Source organism: Mytilus edulis, chromosome 2 (genome assembly GCF_963676685.1).
Source record: "Mytilus edulis chromosome 2, xbMytEdul2.2, whole genome shotgun sequence".
Classification (NCBI taxonomy): domain Eukaryota; kingdom Metazoa; phylum Mollusca; class Bivalvia; order Mytilida; family Mytilidae; genus Mytilus; species Mytilus edulis.
This window is the reverse complement of record NC_092345.1, coordinates 101,054,993-101,077,161: the sequence shown is the minus strand read 5'-3', so window position 1 is coordinate 101,077,161 and position 22,169 is coordinate 101,054,993. Positions and strand designations below refer to the sequence as shown.

Here is a 22,169-nt window from a genome sequence, read left to right as displayed (position 1 = left end):
CCAAACCTCTGTCGTGAAACTTTTAAACAACTCAGTTAAGACAACAAAACTCTGTTGGGAAACATTCAAACAAATTACATAATAAAAACATAGAAAACATAATTAAATCCCAGACTATAAAACAGAACATTTTAATTTTAGGAAAGCATAACATAATTACTTCAAACTTCAGGGTGCAGACTACTTAGAAATCATTCTTTTATGGAATGTAAGAATAATGTTTCATATCGGGACGTTTAAAGAAAGACTTTTCCAAATATCACTTTTACCTTTAGATAAGTAATTTCATAATAAAAATGGTTCAATATTATTATGATGGAAACCGGTCAAGGCTTCACAAAACGATTATCCAAGTTTGTAAATTTAATAATTAGATTTGCTTTCTTCAGTTGATTGAGACCATAATGGTATCAATAGTTGTTAAAAAAAGTAAATAGAAATTACAGATTCAATACATTTTGATCCCAAACATAACTATAACAGGTACTAAGCATCTTCTCTCCTTCATTATACTTCAGTTTCCAAGTGTCACCTTCCCCTTTTTAATGCTACCTACAGTTGTTAACTGTGTAAATATTATACTAAGCAAATTACTTTATTTTTACAAATTGTAACTTGCATGGAGAGTTGTTTCATTGTCACTCATACCACATCTTCTTATATCTAAATGCGGTTGCAGCAATGATTGTTTGACCATGAAAGCATAATATTATGAACACGAATTTAAGAGAATTTATTTGAATGCGTATTTTCGGTCGTATGTCCCTAATTGTAAAAATAGATATGTTTTCCCACTTTTTAAAAGATGATATATGTAAATCCCACCTAATGGTTCTAAGTCATCAAACTAATCATGTTTACTATCCCTTGTTGTTGGTGTTCATTTTGCATGTTTCCCATTAATTTCATTTGATCTACCTACCTATATATTTTTAATTTCCTTAATTAAAGGAAATGTTGTTGACCTAAACCTCCGTAGGTAACAAAGATTACAAAGTGTATTAATTCTAATTATCTAGGAATCAATTAGCCTGATAGTTATCAACGTGTATGTCTCCTCATACTAAATGTCACATAAAATTGAAATCAACTCAAGAAACACAATTAGTAAGTCATCCTTTTTATGACATCTTACTAAGATAGAACATCGTAATGCGTTGAAAAAGGTGGGCAATAATTTGATGAACTGCTTTCTGAATTTGGTTACAGCTTAATTTATCTTAATTGGGATATAAGAAAATGAAACGATTACCATTGTAAATGCCATTGCAATATCAGTTAATTTATCAAGACTACTTATACATCCATTGGTTTCATTTGTTTTTGGTTTGAAATTTCCTCATAAGGATAAAATAAAAATCTGCTTAAACTTATACAGTGCTTTTTTTTATCCATACATATAATCAATAGATTTTCAGTTTAGTTTTCCAAATAAGGTCATAGCGTATTTTAATTGACTAGTAAATTGACGGTTCGTATTTTTAAAAGTAGTTAGAAAAGATGCTATTGAACAAGAGAAAAAACATCACAACTGAATGTAGTAAAACACCAAACAAAACTGTCTGCAAAGAGAGTTCAACGGAAAAAAATAATTGAAATCGACCAAGTTTTCAGTGGTTCATGTCCATCAGTCTTTACTCTCCTGTGTAGCGTTATTTGAATATTTCTTTTTTTTCAATGTTCGTCGTTTTTCGTTTTTGCCATGGTATTGATTGTTCTATTTCGAATTCTGATTTTTAATTGTTCCCGTGGTATCATTTGCCTCGTTTTTTCGTTTCAGACAACTACGTTGTGACAGAATAACCCTGCATAAAAATTTGTTCATTTCTTATCTACTGACTGCCATTATGTATATCCTGTATAATGTGTTGGTTATAATGGATGGTGATGTACTCCATGATCAGCCGGTATGTATACACATTTTAAATGTGTTGGTTAAAAACGGATGGTGATGTAGTCCATGATCAGCCGGTATGTATACAAATTGATGTGTTGATTGAAACGGATGGTGATGTACTCCATGATCAGCCGGTATGTATACAAATTGATGTGTTGATTGAAACGGATGGTGATGTAATCCATGATCAGCCGGTATGTATACAAATTTTAAATGTGTTGGTTAAAACGGATGGTGATGTACTCCATGATCAGCCGGTATGTATACACATTTTAAATGTGTTGATTAAAACGGATGGTGATGTACTCCATGATCAGCCGGTATGTATACAAATTTTAAATGTGTTGGTTAAAACGGATGGTGATGTACTCCATGATCAGCTGGTATGTATACAAATTTTAAATGTGTTGGTTAAAACGGATGGTGATGTACTCCATGATCAGTCGGTATGTATCCAAATTTTAAATGTGTTGGTTAAAACGGATGGTGATGTAATCCATGATCAGCCGGTATGCATACACATTTTTAATGTGTTGGTTAAAACGGATGGTGATGTACTTCATGATCAGCCGGTATGCATACAAATTTTAAATGTGTTTGATGGTGATGTCACTAGAGCTGAAACTGTCACCTGCCCATGTAAATGATTTAGTGTTTCTGGATGATCATTTTATCATTTGTATGTTGTTGTTTTTTTTCTGAACAATACTGTTGTAGATATGGAAAAACTTTAGAGGCAAAAAATTTCAGCAAAAAAGGATCTTGAAGTGAGTCAACATGACCTAATCGTCAGATGCTATAAAAGATATATGGGTTTTAAATGTCTATTTTGGCATGTTTTACAATTGATCAATTATTTCAAAAATGTTATTAGCTAGGTTGAAACCTTAAACAGTAAAATTGTCATCAAATTCAAATACTATAAAAGTTTTCACTTGATAAGTATTAGGAATGGCAAACCCATTATTTACCAGCAATAAAATCGCAACACAATGTACTAAAATGGGCAAACGAAAAAAAGAAATGCATAGATTTTAGAACCAAAGAGTTTATGATTTGTTTCTTACTTTTTGTACAAAACGATAAAACTTTTATCTGATATAGAAACGGAATGGAAAATCAATCGTGGTCTTACTCCTATAAAACACAATTTATTGGGTCATCTAATGATCCTTCTACAGTAAGGTTACAGTCAAATTCTATTAGAATTCCCATGAGGGCTATCAATGTTTATCAAATGTGATTTTATATTATTTAATCAAATCTTTTGTCAGTATCTGTGTATAGTGTTGATTAATATACAAAACTCAATTTGTAGGCCCATTAATGATTTTTAGTAATATGAGTTTCAATTTCCTCCATCAAGAAAATGAAAACAAAACATGTGATTCCATGGTCTCTGAGAACAACACATGTTTTAATAGAACAGAACCCCTTGTCAAAACCAATCAATTGTCAAATATGTTTTTAGAATTCATAGCACTTCTGTCTAGATTACCCACCAACTGTCATACCCATATACCTTTAGGTGTTGCTAGACAACACAAAACCTGTCCAATGTGTTGCTAAAATACCCAATATCTGTCAAGTGTTGCTAAAACATGAATCACATGTCAAGTATTGCTGAAATACCCAATATCTGTCAATAATTATCGCCTGTCAAAAGTGATTTTAGGAAACTAATCACCTGCCAAATGTGTTTTAATAATACTATTCGCCTGTCACTTGCGTGTTTTGATTTACCATTACCTGTTTAGTATTGCTAGAATACCCATTACCTGTCATGTGTTGCTAGAATACCCATAACCTGTCATGTGTTGTTAGAGTACCCAAAACCTGTCATGTGATGCTAGAATACCCATTACCTGTCATGTGTTGTTAGAAAACCCATTACCTGTCATGTGTTGCTAGATACCCATTACCTGTAATGTTTTGTTAGAAAACACATTACCTGTCATGTGTTGCTAGAATATTCATAACCTGTCATGTGTTGCTAGAATACCCATAAACTGTCATGTGTTGTTAGAATACCCATTACCTGTCATGTGTTGTTAGAATACCCATAACCTGTCATGTGTTGCTAAAATACCCATTACCTGTCATGTGTTGCTAGAAAACCCATAACCTGTCATGTGTTGTTAGAATACCCATTACCTGTCATGTGTTGTTAGAAAACCCGTTACCTGTCATGTGTTGCTAGAATACCCATAACCTGTCATGTGTTGTTAAAATACCCATAACCTGTCATGTGTTGCTAAAATACCCATTACCTGTCATGTGTTGTTAGAAAACCCATTACCTGTCATGTGTTGCTAGAATACCCATTACCTGTCATGTGTTGTTAGAAAACCCATTACCTGTCACGTTTTGCTAAAATACCCATTACCTGTCATGTGTTGCTAGAATACCCATTACCTGTCATGTGTTGTTAGAAAACCCATAACCTATCATGTGTTGCTAAAATACCCATTACCTGTCATGTGTTGTTAGAATACCCATAACCTGTCATGAAAACTAATAGTGATCATCGTCTTGCCAACCAACAGAAAGCAATCTGCATTCCGATAAAACTAATAGTCTTCATCGTCTTGCCAACCATCAGCAAGCCATGTGCATTCCGATGAAATCTAATAGTGCTCATCGTCTTGCCAACCAACAGGAAGCAATCTGCATTCCGATGAAAACTAATAGTGCTTATCGTCTTGCCAACCAACAGCAAGTTATCTGCATTCCGATGAAAAGTAATCGTGATCATCGTCTTGCCAACCAACAGCAAGCAATCTGCATTCCGATGAAAACTAATAGTGCTCATCGTCTTGCCAACTAACAGCAAGCAATCTGCATTCCGATAAAACTAATAGTGCTCATCGTTTTGCCAACCATCAGCAAGCAATGTGCATTCCGATGAAAACTAATAGTGCTCATCGTCTTGCCAACCAAAAACAAGCAATCTGCATTCCGATGAAAACTAATAGTGATCATCGTCTTGCCAACCAACAGCAAGCAATGTGCATTCCGATGAAAACTAATAGTGCTCATCGTCTTGCCAAACAACAGCAAGCAGTCTGCATTCCGATGAAAATTAATAGTGATCATCGTCTTGCCAACCAATAGCAAGCAATCTGCATTCCGATGAAAACTGATAGTGCTCATCGTCTTGCCAACCAACAGCAAGCAATCTGAATTCCGATGAAAACTAATAGTGCTCATCGTCTTGCCAACCATCAGCAAGCATTCTGAATTCCGATGAAAACTAATAGTGTTCATCGTCTTGCCAACCAAGAGGAAGCAATCTGCATTCCGATGAAAACTAATAGTGCTCATCGTCTTGCAAAACCAACAGCAAGCAATCTGTATTCCGATGAAAACTAATAGTGATCATCGTCTTGCCAACCAACAGCAAAGAATCTGCATTCCGATAAAACTAATAGTGCTCATCGTCTTGCCAACCATCAGCAAGCAATGTGCATTCCGATGAAAACTAATAGTGATCATCGTCTTCCCAACCAACAGCAAAGAATCTGCATTCCGATAAAACTAATAGTGCTCATCGTCTTGCCAACCATCAGCAAGCAATGTGCATTCCGATGAAAACTAATAGTGATCATCGTCTTGCCAATCTGTTTCTTTATTCATACGAGACATGCTATTTACATGCGCTAAAAAGAAGTTTGCATTATCCTTAATGTACCCGTTCCTTTGTACACAGCTACTTCTGCATATGTACTATTTCTGTACTTAAAATCTGTAGTACTGAAAATTTACTTGTAATATTTAGTACTATTTCTTTACTATAAAATTATTGTAATATTTAGGTACTTGTATTTTCCAGTACTTGATTTGTACTCAAAATATTGCTACAACAATGATACCAACAATGATCACAGTATTCCATGTTTGAACATCATAACTTCATGAGATTTGAAAAAGACAAACTTTCAAAATGCTGAAAATTTAACCGTGCAACAAAAAAAACTGTAGTACTTAAACTTTAAGTACAAATCAAGTACTGTAAAATATAGGTACTTAAATATTACAATAATTCGTAAGTAACACAATAGTAATGAATATTAAAAGTAGATTTCCAGTACTATAGATTTGTGGTACATAAATAGTACATAAATAGTACCTATGCAAAAGTAGCTGTGTAGATGATTTCTTCTTACAAAATAATTTAAATTTTAGTAAATTTGTTGAACATGTCTATTTCATCTAATTTGAAATAATGGAAAGCACACCTCATGCACAGTTAAGTCTGTCTTAAATCTCTACATATCTGTATCAAAGCAAACCACAGATATGTTCCAATGGTCGTAAACACAATTCCGTGTTTTCTTCGTTTGTGACATCGACTTATGAGACTTACCACCATATTTGTACTTGCATAACTGACATAATGAGTACTTTATGTTGAGTAGGAAACGCTAGCCCTAACAAAATAATTTAGTCCAACCCCGATTTTGGGTCCGTATTCCGCAATATTTGTTGTTTTATGTAGTTTTGCATTTGTACCCTGGTTTAGTTTCTTTACCATGACTTTGTCATATTTATTTGGCCTGGTAAGTTGTTAATGTTCCATTGGTATCTTCCGCCTGGTAAGTTGTTAATGTTCCATTGGTATCTTCCGCCTGGTAAGTTGTTAATGTTCCATTGGTATATTCCGCCTGGTAAGTTGTTAATGTTCCGTTGGTATATTCCGCCTTGTAAGTTGTTAATGTTCCATTGGTATCTTCCGCCTGGTAAGTTGTTAATGTTCCATTGGTATCTTCCGCCTGGTAAGTTGTTAATGTTCCATTGGTACATGTATCTTCCGCCTGGTAAGTTGTTAATGTTCCATTGGTATCTTCCGCCTTTCTAATTGATCAGTTTACTAGAATTTTCTTTCTAATTGATCAGTTTAATAGAATTCTCTTTCTAATTGATCAGTTTACTAGAATTCTCTTTCTAATTGATCAGTTTACTAGAATTCTCTTTCTAATTGGTCAGTTTACTAGAATTCTCTTTCTAATTGATCAGTTTACTAGCATTCTATCTATTGTGGTAAGAGATACACTAGCATTCTATCTATTGTGGTAAGAGATACACTAGCATTCTATCTATTGTGGTAAGAGATACAGCAAACCTGTTGTTTCAAACACACACAAAAAAGGCTAATAATACTTGCTCACAAACACTACTAAAGATTAAGGTTATAGGTCAAATATATCGTGGCAAAAACAACGACAGAAGTAATAAAAGACATACAGATATATGTATATACATAATGCAGTAAACAATTTTTGTTAATTTGTCTTTTTTTTAATATATCAATTTCACCCGTGCAGATATCAGATGATTTCTTTTTCAGATTTGGTGTGTTGTGCTTCACGTTATTACACAATATTGTGTTGTGAGTAATTTTGCCTGGATGTTCTGTGAAGGTGTTTATCTTCACACTATAATGGTGAAAACGTTTATAACGGGTAAATGGCTGATTATTGTGTGTACCGTTATAGGCTGGGGTAAGTATTTCAATGGTGCCTCTGAAAATATTAAATGACATGATATACAATATATATTTAGATAATCATTGAAATAATTGTTGTACTTCCTGAGTTTGTTTTCCGAATTAAAAAGAGACAAAGGCCTACAATGGGTTGTGTATATGTCTTTGATGGTTATGAGTCATATACAAAGTTTTTTTTATTGTGAATTATGACGCAAGTGATTACATATTGATCACATTGGTTATTTATTTTGATTGATTTGGTCTGGTAGACAAAGACGCAACAAAGAACAACAAGTCTCCTCATTAAGTATACAATACTTTTGTATGAAGGGACTTTATATAAAATGTTAAGTCAATTCAAAATCTATTTATTTAACATGAAATCCGTTTTGAGCTGCTATTATTTTAAAATTATTTTTCTGATAAATAAGTCGTGATTAATACAGGGGGAGATACCATCATTTTATATAGAACTAAGATTTTTTTAAGACTTTTGTTCTTTAAAAAGGCGGGCGTTTAGGAGTAATTGTTTCATAACTATTACACATTCGTCAACTTTTTTCAGGACTTCAATTAAACTTGCTATAGTTTTAATTCAAAAAAGCTATACTTTTGAACGCGCCATTATTACATTTGTACATGGAAGTTTATTGTTTCAAAAAGTCATCAATAATAATACTAGAAGCACATTGGTCGAAAAACAATTACCTTTAAAACATGATATATATTTGCTTCTCTTATTTGTATCGAGTAACTCATGCATCTTATATTTTGTTTTAAGCGTGATAGATAACTTTACGTGGTTTTGAATTCATTGCTGACTTTATCGATTACGCCAAAAAATGATGATATACCACAAGTCAAATAGTATTTAACACTTTTTAAAATGAACTTTAGATTTGACAAAGTATCTTTTGCGTGTTACAAATAGATCTGGTTCATTAGAATGTAATTTCAACTTTAAATTCTGTATTTATGGCCGTGAAATGTGCATTAAATGCATTTAGGGTTAATTCCTACTATTATCAATTGTGAACGCTTGACACATCCGTGATCTGATGATCCGCAGGGAAATCTAAGTTCAGGACTTAACGTATACACTAGAAATTAATATCTTTCTTTTTAATGTGCTTCTTGCTAATAGATAATAATAGAATACAATTACCTTAATAGGTCGAAGCTTATTTGTCACAAATTTCTAAGTTATAACTTAAAGGTCAAACGTACATTGAATTTAACAAACGTTTATCTACTGAAGTCAAGTTGTACAGAAAAATCATCTGTTATGTATAATAACATATTAGACGAATATTTATCCTTAAGAATGACATTTTTGTTATCAATTTGTACAGTCTCTCATATCTCTGTATGGAATATACCTACTCTTTACCCGTCATTTTGAGATATATCTTTTCGAGCAAAAAAATCCGCATGTGACGTCAAAATGATGTAAGTAGCAAAGCGAAATGGTTAAATGGCTCTTTTTAAATTAAGATGAATATCATTTTTCAGAAACTGGACTTTTCATATTATTTCATTTGTGCATACATCAATAAAAATCAACTTGACAAGAACACAATTGAAAGAGTTCTCCCCATCTTTTACGTTTGGTGACAGCCTTTTATCGACTAACCCTTTTTGATTTGTATCTTTCTTCTGTTCGTATTTTCCAGGCAATTATTTCCAATAATATTTTCCCCCCAAAGGATAAGTCTCTTTAAAGTGTGTGCGATATTTGTATTAAAACAAAACCCAATCAATTTTCTTTTAATTTACAAAATATATTTTTTCAGTGTGTCCGTTTGTGTTAGTTGGAGTTTATACAGCAGTGAGATCCTCAAGCAAAGATGATAATATACTGTAGGTTATGTCTTTTTAGCTATTTTACAGTTCTCGAAAGAAAGTAGGCAAAAACATACAATAACAACACTACATTACATCTACTACAGACTTTAAAGTCTTCTCGTGCAAACGTAAACATGATTTTTTAAAGTCATTGCGCCATTTTAATCATCTGAGGGTCTCATGGTTATTTTGTAACTGAGGTGGCTTCATCATTTCTATGTTTTGCACAAAAATTCACAAAAGCCAAATATAATTAACCTGCAAAACTTCTAATGATTTGTTACCTAATATTACGGGTTTACTTGTTGAATAGTTAGTTAGATGTATACCTTTATCACCGAGATTGCGACTCCTTCGAGCAAAAGTTGCATTAAGCGAATTTGCTGTGAGCAGATGAGTTTATTATATTTGAATTCATCTGTTGTTGATTTAGGAAGCATTGATTTCGATGAACAAAAAATTGAAAGGAAAAAGTATGATTTTTTTTATTTATTACATTTATTATTATTTCGAAATGCTGCATTTATATACATGAAAAGTACAATTTTAAAGCCTCGGATACTGTATCTATGCATTTCACACATTGAGGTATCTTCACCAGTAACAACCAGTTTAAATCAATGTTCTCCTAACTCCAGATTATTTGTTAAAGTATTAAGTAATGTAAAACAATCTCTATACCGTAGTGTTTTCTATAAATAGATCCTTAGTTTGATACAGACCTAGATAAACGCCGTTTACATTGGAAAAAATTTAATCATAAACACAGATCTTAATTGCTATAACAATTAAGGATCGATTGTTGTTCTTCTTACAGCTGTTGGCATCAAGAAAGTACATTGCAGTGGATAATGTATGCTCCAGTTGTAGCCTCTATTTTTGTAAGTATTTATTTACAAAGCAAATTGTCTGAACCCAATTTAATACGTCATTTCTGGAATCATGTATTTCATCGGAAAAGATCTTCAATTTTGCACGCCTTTATGAGTCATTTACCAGATAGAAGGCGCGTCTGTATCCTTGCTCTATTAAAAGTTTCCAACACGTTCATAATCGTCATTCTGTAGGGAAGTAAAGAAATAAATTATGTTCCGTAAGTTAGTGTTTAATTATAATCCTGGTACCTTTGATAACTTTTTACTAATATAATAATTAATTGCCGTAAGACTGAGGGAGGATAACCATCTTATAACATTTTAATTTCCGATATATTTTGTGCAGTATAAAATCAATCTTTTTCACCCGTTTGCTCAACATGTGTTGGAAATGACAATGCATACATTTCTGTCACGTGGTGATGGAAGTCACATGACAGATTCGTCTGAAAACCGTATCCCGGAACTGGCCTATTGAAACTATACTCATTCTACCGACAACGTAAGCTACGACTTAATCCACACACGATAAATGTTGGTCAATATTTTATCAATACAAGAGATGAAGTCAGAACATTATAGCTATGATGTCATCCTTAAGTCTACATTCACTGTTATTATTATTAAAAATACGAATGTGTAGTAAGATTGCCAATTGGATGATGAGCCTCAATTCCATACCAAATAGAGTTAATGTAACCTAAGATTTGATCCACACTGCCTTCAATATTGATCAAGATTTTCTAACCAAGTTTTGTAAAGATGTTATTTATGTACACCAACTTAACGTTAGTAACCTGAAGCCAGAACACCTTTTTTTTTAATTTTTTTGTACCGAGGTTGTCAGTGACCTCTTAATATCTAAGTCGCAAATATGTGATTAGTTATTTGCTTCAATGTGATCATAACATTTTGATTAATATTTTGATATTTGCAGTTGAATTTGATTTTTCTGTGCAATATAGTGAGATTGTTGATAACAAAATTACGACAGATACCAGAAGCAGGACAGACAAGGTAGATACAATAATAAACAGACAAAAAAAATCTCCTTCCTTTTTTTTTTTTTTTTAACTTAAAATCAAATAACGTACTTTTTATATCCTATGAGTGCAATTACCCGTCTATTTCACAAAAGATCAACAACAACGTTAACATTACAGAACTATTAAAATAAGGCTGCATTTTAATTTTCATTTAATGCAACTGTAGGTATATTATTTCGACCATTATCTCAGTCAGTTTTTTAAATGCACATTCAAGATCAATTTGCTTGGTTATTATTTCATTTTATGCATTTTCTTTATGACAAGATAAAAGTGAACGTTTCATAGATAAATAATTTTAGTATTTATCGAAGTTTTTATACTTGACAGAAAAGCCACAAGAGCAACATTAATACTTATTCCATTGCTTGGTATACAGTACTTAATGTTCCCAATTAAACCAGCCGAAGGATCTAGTTGGGAAGAGGTTTACCTAATAGTTGTAGCACTTCATTTATCATTACAGGTAAATTATTCCTCGTTTAATTATGTGAAATGTTGCGAATAGGGGAAGCAACTTTGTTATTTTACCTCACTCGTAATTATCTGAAAATGTCATTTGACCGATTGGTTTGCACTTTACGGATTCCACTTTGCTGATCCCGTTCAACTTTGTCAGATTAGGAATTTTGTATTGACAGCAGATCTTTAATAGTGTTATGTAATCCAGTCGCTATTGGCTAGACTGGATAGGGATTTAAAGTTTGATAATTATTATTCATGCTTGTTAAGGAAAGTACCAATCAACAATAATACCCGAAGTGACTTATAAAATATGAAAAAAAGAAGATGTGGTGTAATTGCCGATCAGAAAACTCTCCACCAGGGATCTAATGACAAAGAAGGTCTCTTGTGGACAGTTGCCTCATTGGCAATCATACCACATCTTCTTTTTTTATATATATAGGTCACCGTGCAGTCTTCAACAATGAGCATAACGCATACTGAAGAGTCTGTAATAAAAGAACACGAAATAACAAATGACAAAGGTAAATCAATTCGAACGTTAAAACTATGGTTTATGTACAAAATAATGAACGAAAATCAAATGTGATATAAAACAACGAACGACATGTTTAAACAGATCATACAATTTTGATGAAGCTAAGAGGTACAGTGGAGATCACATCTAACCTCTCATAAGAACTGTCAGATTTATCTCTCATAGAACTGTTCTAACCTGTCCTATAACTGTTCTACCATAGCACTGTTCTAAGTAAAACTGTCAGAAAAAATTCTAGGTAGAACTGACCAAAAAAGTTATAGGTAGTACTGTATGGATCAGTTCAAGGGTAGGACTGTTTAAAACTGTTCAAGGTAGAACTGTCCAAATCAGTTCTTGTTGTAGAACTGGCATCAGAACTGACAGAATCAGTTCTAACCGTAGAACTGTCAGCAGAACTGTCTAAAACTGTTCTAGTCGTGGAACTGACCAAACCTGTCAGGATTGTAGAACAGTTCTAAATGACGTCACTGCAGTTAAGGCATCTCACTGGTTACCATTCAGTGTTATTAATATTGTATTTTTTAATAAAAATATTATATTATATTCTCTTGACGTATTTATATTTAAGACAAAGAGTTCTTTAAACTGTGTAATTTATAGAACTGACTAAATCAATTCTAGCCGTAGAACTGACCAAATCAGTTCTAATCGTAGAACTGTGATAGTCGTAGAACTGTTCTAGTCGTCGTAGGAATGTTCTAGCCGTAGAACTATTCTAGTCATAGAACTGTCTGAAACTGTTCTGAGTAGAACTGTAAGGATCAGTTCTAGGTAGAACTGTCTAAATCAGTTCTTGGTAGAAATCAACAATTCAGTTCTAGGTTAGAACTGTTCTAGCTAGAACTGTCTAAAGCGTGTCAGGATGACAGTTCTACATACTGTCCTAGAACAGTTCTCCTGACAGATTCTGACAGATTTGATGGGAGGTTAGAAGTGACATCGACGGTATGTTGTGCATTAAAGCATATCTTGTTTAATTTTTTTACTTTATTTGCTCCGTGCAGATCCGATGATTTAAGCCCTTTCAAACTTATATTTAATGGTTAATCTTATGTTGTACTGTTACACTGCTATCCGAGGTTAGTGTCGGGATGATCGCGCTTAATCTTGTTAATTTTTAACCCCTATACATTCTTCAGGTACATGTTTCAAAACAGAAGTCTGTAATTCAGTTGTCTGACATCTGATTTTTTTACTAATTTATCAACTAAATTGTTTCCTATTTTGCCATGTCGGAACCTGTAAAGCGTAATACGTTATTGAATGGCTGAGATCCACGTATTTGACTAAATTGTTTCCTATTTTGCCATGTCGGAACCTGTAAAGCGTAATACGTTATTGGATGGCTGAGATCCACGTATTTGACTAAATTATTTCCTATTTTGCCATGTCGGAACCTGTAAAGCGTAATACGTTATTGGATGGCTGAGATCCACGTATATGACTAAATTGTTTCCTATTTTGCCATGTCGGAGCCTTGTAAAGCGTAATGCGTTATTGGATGGCTGAGATCCACGTATTTGACTAAATTGTTTCCTATTTTGCCATGTCGGAGCCTGTAAAGCGTAATACGTTATTGGATGGCTGAGATCCACGTATTTGACTAAATTGTTTCCTATTTTGCCATGTCGGAGCCTTGTAAAGCGTAATGCGTTATTGGATGGCTGAGATCCACGTATTTGACTAAATTGTTTCCTATTTTGCCATGTCGAAGCCTTGTAAAGCGTAATGCGTTATTGGATGGCTGAGATCCACGTATTTGACTAAATTGTTTCCTATTTTGCCATGTCGGAGCCTGTAAAGCGTAATACGTTATTGGATGGCTGAGATCCACGTATTTTATCTTTGATCTCATTTGAAATCATACTACACCTTTTTTATAGAGCTTTATTACAGTTCCTCATTATAAGAGAAGATTGAAGGTCTTCAACTATAAACAATACTGTGAGATGGCCTATAACATCGACTACATACAACTTGTTTGTTTAATTGTTTTGCAATATCTATGTACTCTTGAAGAAAAAGCATACGAAACAAGTTCGATTCCTGTAAACATCAGAATACAATTGTTAAGAAAATTGCGTTTACTCTTTGTTAATGGAAAAAAGAGACTACTATAGACAAACGTGAAACTGAAAGGTATTTTTTGGTGAAACAATTATCGTAACGTGACCTATGAAAAGTACTAATATGTGGAAGACAAACCGACAACACAATGGTAAACGAAAATAATCTAGTGAAATAAAGTGTTACAAAAGGGTTAGCAATACATATTTTAGATATTTTTCAGACAGTTTAATTTTCAACAAAATCAGACAGACTTTTTAAATGTTGAAACGATTTTAAACATTTTTTTCTTAGAAAAAGGCTACAAATTACTAGAATGTAACACATTTGTGAGAAGAAACAAAACAGTTATTTGAACAATATGTAACAAGAATTTTTTTCTATATTCTTGATATCCTAAGTATGATATTCAGTTTAATTGTTTGGTTACTGTTGATCTGGTACTTTTTTCTGTGTCAACTTAGATGGACAAAATGCATTTCTAGTTATGATTGTCGGTAACGTAAAGGACTCGAAATTGTTGTTTTAGGATTTTCCTCGAAGACATATTTTTATTGCATCTATAAATTATTAAACAAACAATACGAGAAACATTGTTTGATTGGTCATAATTAAGGTCTATGAGATGACCACTGAATTGATTTATGTTAGACAGTGTTAAGATGGATCATTCAAACAGGGAACCGGACATTTTAGTCGTCTGTCCTCAATTTTGTCAAAAAGGATTATTCGACAAAAACGATTTCTAAAGGTCATGCAAAAGTAACAAATTACATTTTAATCAGTAAAACTTTAAGTAATCAACGTAAGAAAAAGACTTAATCCCAAATGAGCCCCATGATGGAGCTTTCACAAAATAATTAACCTTGCTGTAACTTAACTAATGCATAGAAAGTGTTTCCACTTTACGATCTATCTTCTTGGACAGTAATTGATGAAGTAGCTACTTGTTTGTCATTAGGAGGTGCTTCCTTCCCAATTCGATGTTTGTTCATTTCTTTTTTCGTTTTATTGATATCAAGAGACGAATATTTTATATAATTGATACTTGAAAGGAAATAATCATTCTTTGGAATCACCTTTTCCGAGTTGTATTACGCTTTATGCTGTTAAAATTGAATACATGTTCCATTAACCTTCAAACGACAGCAGTAAATGTGTTATTTTAGCTTTTAGATTTTTAACAGACGTATTTATGCTTTGAGTAAAAAGGATACATATCATCTAACAGTCACATTTGTAAAACATTATATAACAGTTAAATCATTGTTTTATATTTCAGGGTGCGTTTGTTTCTATCATATTTTGCTTCTGCAATGGAGAGGTAATTAATTCATCTTTATATTGTATAGAGACAATAATGATTAAAACCTACTTTGAACTGCTTTTTATTTCTAACTGATACTTAACGTCTCCCAAAACGAGTATTGTGATTATGTTAGTGAGATACTAGAACCTATTCTGTAACTATTTGATAAATTTTCTTCAAGACAATCTAACTAAAAGACTGAATGAGATAACTGTTAGACATGCACAACACATATATTTTTGTTTATTTTGTCGTCTGAATGGGGGAAATATATATACCTTTCCTGATCATTCATGATGGGTAATCGAGTTATTTGAGATATATATATTGAAATGATTGAAATAATTCACTTTGATTATTGTTTATATTATATCAAAACGCACTGCATAAGTTATCATTCGATCTCTTTTTAATACAATTCAGATACAAACACATTTTAAGTTTAGTTAGTTATCAAAAATACCATGCTTATAATTTGATATACCGGATACGCGTTTCATTTACACAATACTCATCAGTGACACTTATATCAAAATATTTAGAAAGTCAATCAAGTACAAAGTTGAAGAGCATTTATGACCTGAAATTCCAAAACATAAACCTTGTGCCAAATACCGCTTAGGAAATCTATTCCTGGGATAAAAAAAACCACGCCTGTTTATAATAAGAAAACTAGTTAGTGTTTGACTTTATATGTCATCTTAGTGATTGTTTTTAGTTTTGTTGCTGTTTATTTGGTGTTTATTAGTTAATTACATGTGTAAAGTAGTTTCTGTTTAAGATATTCGCAACTTTTATTTATACTCGAAGCGACTTGATAAGAACTGACACATGTTGAAAAATATCTGTTTGGCATGGGTTATTATATCATTAATGTATTATACCCTATCATTGATTGGCGGATGTACAATTTTAACAAGCAGATAAATCATTCATTTTCGCTCTGAGGAAAAGGACATCACGTAAAAATAAAACAATATCTGAAATGTCTTGTGAATCATTGCCGGTCTTTTAATCTAACGATGAACTAGCATAACCAATACATTTTTCGTAAATTTCTCTGTGGATATCATACGGGTAAGTCTACTAAGAATACATAACCACATTGGCCAGAGATATAATGGGCGGGTTGAGATCACACAAACATAGTTAAGCCATTCGCGTTTTTATGCCTACCCTAAGTAAGGAACCTCTAGCATTTGTTATTCTTGTGTCTATTTGTTTTAAAATTTTGGTTCATTTGTTTCGAGTTAAGTATGGTGTCTATTTTGTTGAACTAGTATGAACAATTGCTTATGGACCAGTAACATGATACAAAAAAGAAGATATGGTATGATTGTCAATAAGACAACTCTCCACAATAGACCAAAATAACACAGAAATGAACAACTATAGGTCACCGTATGGCCTTCAACAATGAACAAAGCCCATACCGCATAGTCAGCTATAAAAGGCTACGAAACACCAATGTTAAATAATTCAAACGAGAAAACTAACGGCCTAATTTATGTATTTAAATTTAACGAAAAACAAATATATAACACAGGAACAAACGACAACCGCTGAATTACAGGCTCCTTACTTGGGACAGGCACATTTATAGAGAATGTGGCGGAGTTAAACATATGTATATGTGGTTTAACAGTACAACATCAGAACGAGAAAAAGGCTTAACTCATCAGATGGATAAAGTACAAATACATTTCGACAATATCTAAATCGATTAAAGGATCAGAAAATATTTATTTCCCCCCATAAAGCATTGCTTGATGATTGGTGCTTGTTTGACGTCTTGTTGACGACGTATAGTTCATGCTTACTCAAGAGTTAATTAATGGTTAAATCAATAGGTATGTTCGGAAAAATGGGTCGACTTTGAAAATAGCAGGAGTTTCGACTAGCAACATACTACCTACTGTCCCCTCAAAGAATTGTTGCATATGTTTTTTAGTGTAATGAATTCTTGACACATTCGCTAAAGGACGCTTCGAATTTAATATCACACTTCCAACACGAAATAATAGCCTTTTTGGCGACGTAGAACAATCATCAATCAATCATTCCAACACGGCGTGGTTTTGAATTTGAACACCGTTAGACAGACACCCCATTTTTCATGCACTTAACTACCGAGTGTATACAAAAGGGTCATATTTGTAAACATAAGGGAAACCTTGACATTCTTTCATTTACTAACAAGATACACTGCAGGAAAAAAGTATGCACTTTCGAGGAAACGTAATAAATATTTCGCGAACAAGTTAAGTGTTACAAAATTTACTGAAATGTAAGTTTACCAACATGGTGGCGCATAATGTCATTTAAAACCCTACAGTAATAACATGACAACGTATACATATTTACATATTTACATTAATGCTACATGCATGTACAATGATTATCTTTGACGGAACATACATATTATATATAAGATAAGTTGTTTGACTTATATATCGTGTTATCTTTTAGGTAATAACAGTTATAAAGCGTAAATGGGCTCTTCACAGGGAAAGTACCTTTACAAGTAAAGGCCGTTACAGAGCGCCTTCAACCATAGGCACGACAACTTACACCCTAGTGGATCACATGTCCGGTGTTGCTACATCAGTCACGTGATCAGAAGTCAAGTGAAACAATAAAGACAGTGTTTCAAAGATATCATTGCACAAAAATAATAAGTGAACTGTAAGTAAAAAGAATGTGCTACCGATTTTATGAATGACCGTGTTTCATTAAGTGTATTAAATAATCTTTAGATCAACGAATGACTACTGAAAACCTAAAGAAGAAGAAGAAGAATATGTTGAGCTATGAACAACATAATTATAAAAAGGTCAGCCCCATCTAAAATGGCGACTTTGTTGTGGATAGAACTGATTTGTAATGTATAAAGAATTCTATCTAATTGCAAAATATATTTCCGAGTTATCTGTTTCATGGGATAAACAATATTCAAAGATGATTACAGAATATATGACTTTAATATGTAATATGTACTCCCGGTGTTGTTTGTTTCAGAAATATTATAGCAAAACATTATCAAATTATTAAGTTATTTTTCCTCGTCTGTCTTTCTGTGTAATGCTTACATATTGAAATTGCTATTAACTGTATTGTATCTTCTTGGAAACAAATCCCCGAATAAAGTTATTTTTAAAGACTTGATCAATATTTATTCACAATCAACACAACCGTTATATGATTTAAGGATGAAAAATATATTGCTTTATTCTAAGAGTTCCCAACATAATGCGTTAGTTAATCATGTTCATATTACAAATTTTGTTTCTCCCCCTGAAAATACATACATTGCAGTACCCGTTACAGCTATTCCTTGGAACGATGATCGACAATTTGAAGTTTGAGAATGTTAATGGAACGTGTCTGTCTGTGTTTGTCGTATATTGCTAGAAAAATATAGATTGTGTTTTTCATGTTCATTTTATTGACAGTTTTTTTTTCATCATTAATCCAAAGTTTTGTCAGAAAACCATTTACCGTGCCGTGTAAAGCGTCAGAAATAATTGAAAATATATCTATCGTAGTTTTCATGTGTCAAAATAGAGAGCAATATCTTCAATTTAAAAACGTTTGGTATTCGCTGGAAAGAAGACGAATGAAATCGGCCCTTCACAAATGGTACGGTCGTCATATCGAACTTGTCGTGTCTTAATGTGTACGATTCTGAAAGTGCATTGATGTAATAGAAATATGAAGATGTGGTATGAGTGCCAATGAGACAACTCTCCATCCAAGTCACAATTTATAAAAGTAAACCATTATAGGTCAATGTACGGCCTTCAACAAGGAGCGTTGGCTCACACCGAACAACAAGCTATAAAGGGTCCCAAAATTACTAATGTGAAAACATTCAAACGGGAAAACCAACGGTCTAATCTATATTACAACAAGCTATAAAGGGTCCCAAAATTACTAGTGTGAAAACATTCAAACGGGAAAACCAACGGTCTAATCTATATTACGAGAAACGAGAAACACGTATAAATTACATAAACAAACGACAACTACAGTACATCAGATTCCTAACTTAGGACAGGTGCAAACCTTTGCACCGGGATTACACGTTTTAATGATACCAAACCTTCTCCCTTTTCTGAAGCAATAGTATAACGTCACAGTTAAAAAAAAACACGATAAAATATTAATTGGAAGGCTTAACTCAATCAAAAAACGTAAATTAACACACTATGAACGAATAAATTTGATCTTCGATACCTGAATGCAACTACATAGTTAATAAAATTATGAGGGACAAACATTCAAGGCCAAAAAGCAAACAAACAAGTCCAAACAAGGCCATGGCAAGACACCACCGCGAAATATTTAACAACCCTTAGAAAATAATCACTTTTGAAAAAAAATGTTTAATGTTGTAATGCATGCATAACACGAGACATTTGTATACTATGTAGAAAGGCAAATCACAAAAATACTGAACTCCAAGGACAATTCAAAAAGGAAAGTCCAAATTCAAATGGCAAAATCAAAGGATAAAACACATCAAACGAATGGACAACAGCTGTCATATTCCTGACTTGGTACAGGCATTTTCAAAGGTAGAAAATGGTTGATTGAACCTGGTTTAGCGCTAAACCTCTCACTTTTATGACAGTTGCATCAAATTTGTAGACGCATTTCGACTTAATTTGAGTTCATGCGATTTCTTTATTTTCTTTTTTAACTTTATTTGAATATTCTTAATGGATTCACAAGATTAAAAAGAAGATAACAACTATTCACTTTGCTCACATACAATTTAAGTAATCTGCATGATTATGTAATTTGTTAGAAATGTAATGAAAATGATACGGTTTATTATTTATGGGAACCCTTTAAAAAAACTCTTTCTGACGCCTAGTCATCTTGCAGAAGCTTGTACATTGTGGATGTAAGAAAGGATGCCGCGATTGTTGTAAATGTGGAAAATCGGGTCTCCCTTGCGCTGCTTTGTGTGCTGGTGGTGGTGATTGTAAATAAACATATATTTCCGGCCAAATATCAGTAATTTTAAATATGTTGTAGTACAAAATTGACCTTATTTTGTTTAAATCAATCTATCCAAAACTCTACATCGAGGATATGGATTGAGAACTCATCTTTGAAATTAACGCCAAATTGTTTTTTCCCGGAAATGTTTACTTTGTATTAAAACATTTAAAACATAATAGAGAATTAGTGGTTTTGAGGATAATTTAAAGCCAAAAGTTTAATGACGAGCACATATAATCTATCAAATATATCTAAAAGTATTATATAACAAAGGTTTGTACCAAATATTATGATAGTAGCATAATAACACCTTTGAACATGCTAGCCTTCGATATTGGGCTGATTTAAGGATGATGTCCGCAATTTTAGATTTTACCGGAAGTGAGGCATTTTTTTTCATATGCCTCCCTATCTGAATTAAAAGAGTAATAGATGAAGAAGGTATATGCCAAATTTCATGCTTGCAGCATGATGTGCACAATTTGTCTGAAATATGTTTTAAGCGGCTGCACTACTAGAACTCTCAAACAAAACATATTTGAAAGAAAAGTTAAACATGTCGTAGTTATTTGCCTAAAATGATACTATAAAATATAGCCTTATTGATCTGTCCGAGTGATTGGTCAACTCAGTTTCGTGATAGTTTTCCGTGTAAACAATGGTGATTTAAAAAGAAAAGTATTTGATAAATAAAGGCAACTGTAGTATATCGCTGTTCAATGAACCATGTCAGGACCGACGCATACCATGCAAAATAAATAGTTCATTAAGGATTTCAGAGTTCACAGTACTGGTGTTGAGCAAGTGGAACTAAAAACTGAACTGTCTCTAATATATTTGCTAAGGTTAGTTATCAGACATCAGTAGAAGAGGGGCGAAAGATACCAGACGGACAGTCAAACTCATGAATCGAAAATAAACTGCCAACGCCATGGCTAAAAAAGAAAAAGAGTAACAGACAAATAATGGTACACAAAACACAACATAGAACACTAAGACTAAGCAACACGAACGAATAGAAAAAACGGAAAGCTTAATCAAAGTTGACTTTAATTACAACTAAACATTCATAACAGCTATGTTAAAAACGACCAAGGCCATCTTTGCCTTTGTTGTTAAAGTCATAAGAAACGAGTGACCGGTGAAAAATAATGTTCTTCCAATTCTTAAACCAATGCATACAAACAACATGAACTTAGTCTTCTGTGCTCGAATTTATCATTTTTTTCGTGTAAATTTCGTATAATCGTCAATTTTTTTTTCAATCGGTCAGTGTTGTTGTGAAAATATGGCAGGTAATTAAAGTTCGTGTTTTGAAGCCGAAGTTTAACGATTGTCACCTGTTTGTCAACAATTGACGAAAAATAAACAAAAAAGCATGGAAATTGAGCACGTGTTTAACATGTAAATTCAGATAAAAGTTTATTTTAAGGACATCCATGCGTATTGTGGTCACCGGATTTTAACAAGATGGGTCACACTGAGGTCACCTTGCATACGGAAAATATATCGGGGGAATTGCTTGCTGGAAGGAAGCAATTCAAATAAAGTAAACTTCTTCTAAATATGAATAAATTAAAGAATTTTCTTCAGAAAAAAGTATATGTACCTAAGTTTTACAATGAA

At 32.9% G+C, this 22,169-nt stretch overlaps 1 protein-coding gene across 2 annotated transcripts in view; it reads left to right on the top strand.

The window, feature by feature from the left end:
- Nucleotides 1–18,698, top strand: part of LOC139513721 (calcitonin receptor-like) — a 61,957-nt gene extending 43,259 nt beyond the window's left edge. For both annotated transcript variants that reach the window (XM_071302467.1, XM_071302466.1), the window contains exons 6-13: nucleotides 1,781–1,907; nucleotides 7,245–7,398; nucleotides 9,179–9,245; nucleotides 10,048–10,111; nucleotides 11,043–11,122; nucleotides 11,482–11,617; nucleotides 15,507–15,548; nucleotides 18,003–18,698. In XM_071302467.1, the coding sequence (XP_071158568.1) occupies nucleotides 1,781–1,907; nucleotides 7,245–7,398; nucleotides 9,179–9,245; nucleotides 10,048–10,111; nucleotides 11,043–11,122; nucleotides 11,482–11,617; nucleotides 15,507–15,548; nucleotides 18,003–18,149 (817 nt within the window). In that variant the 3' untranslated portion in view covers nucleotides 18,150–18,698. The remainder of the gene's footprint in view (nucleotides 1–1,780; nucleotides 1,908–7,244; nucleotides 7,399–9,178; nucleotides 9,246–10,047; nucleotides 10,112–11,042; nucleotides 11,123–11,481; nucleotides 11,618–15,506; nucleotides 15,549–18,002) is intronic.
- Nucleotides 18,699–22,169: the final 3,471 nt, after the last annotated feature.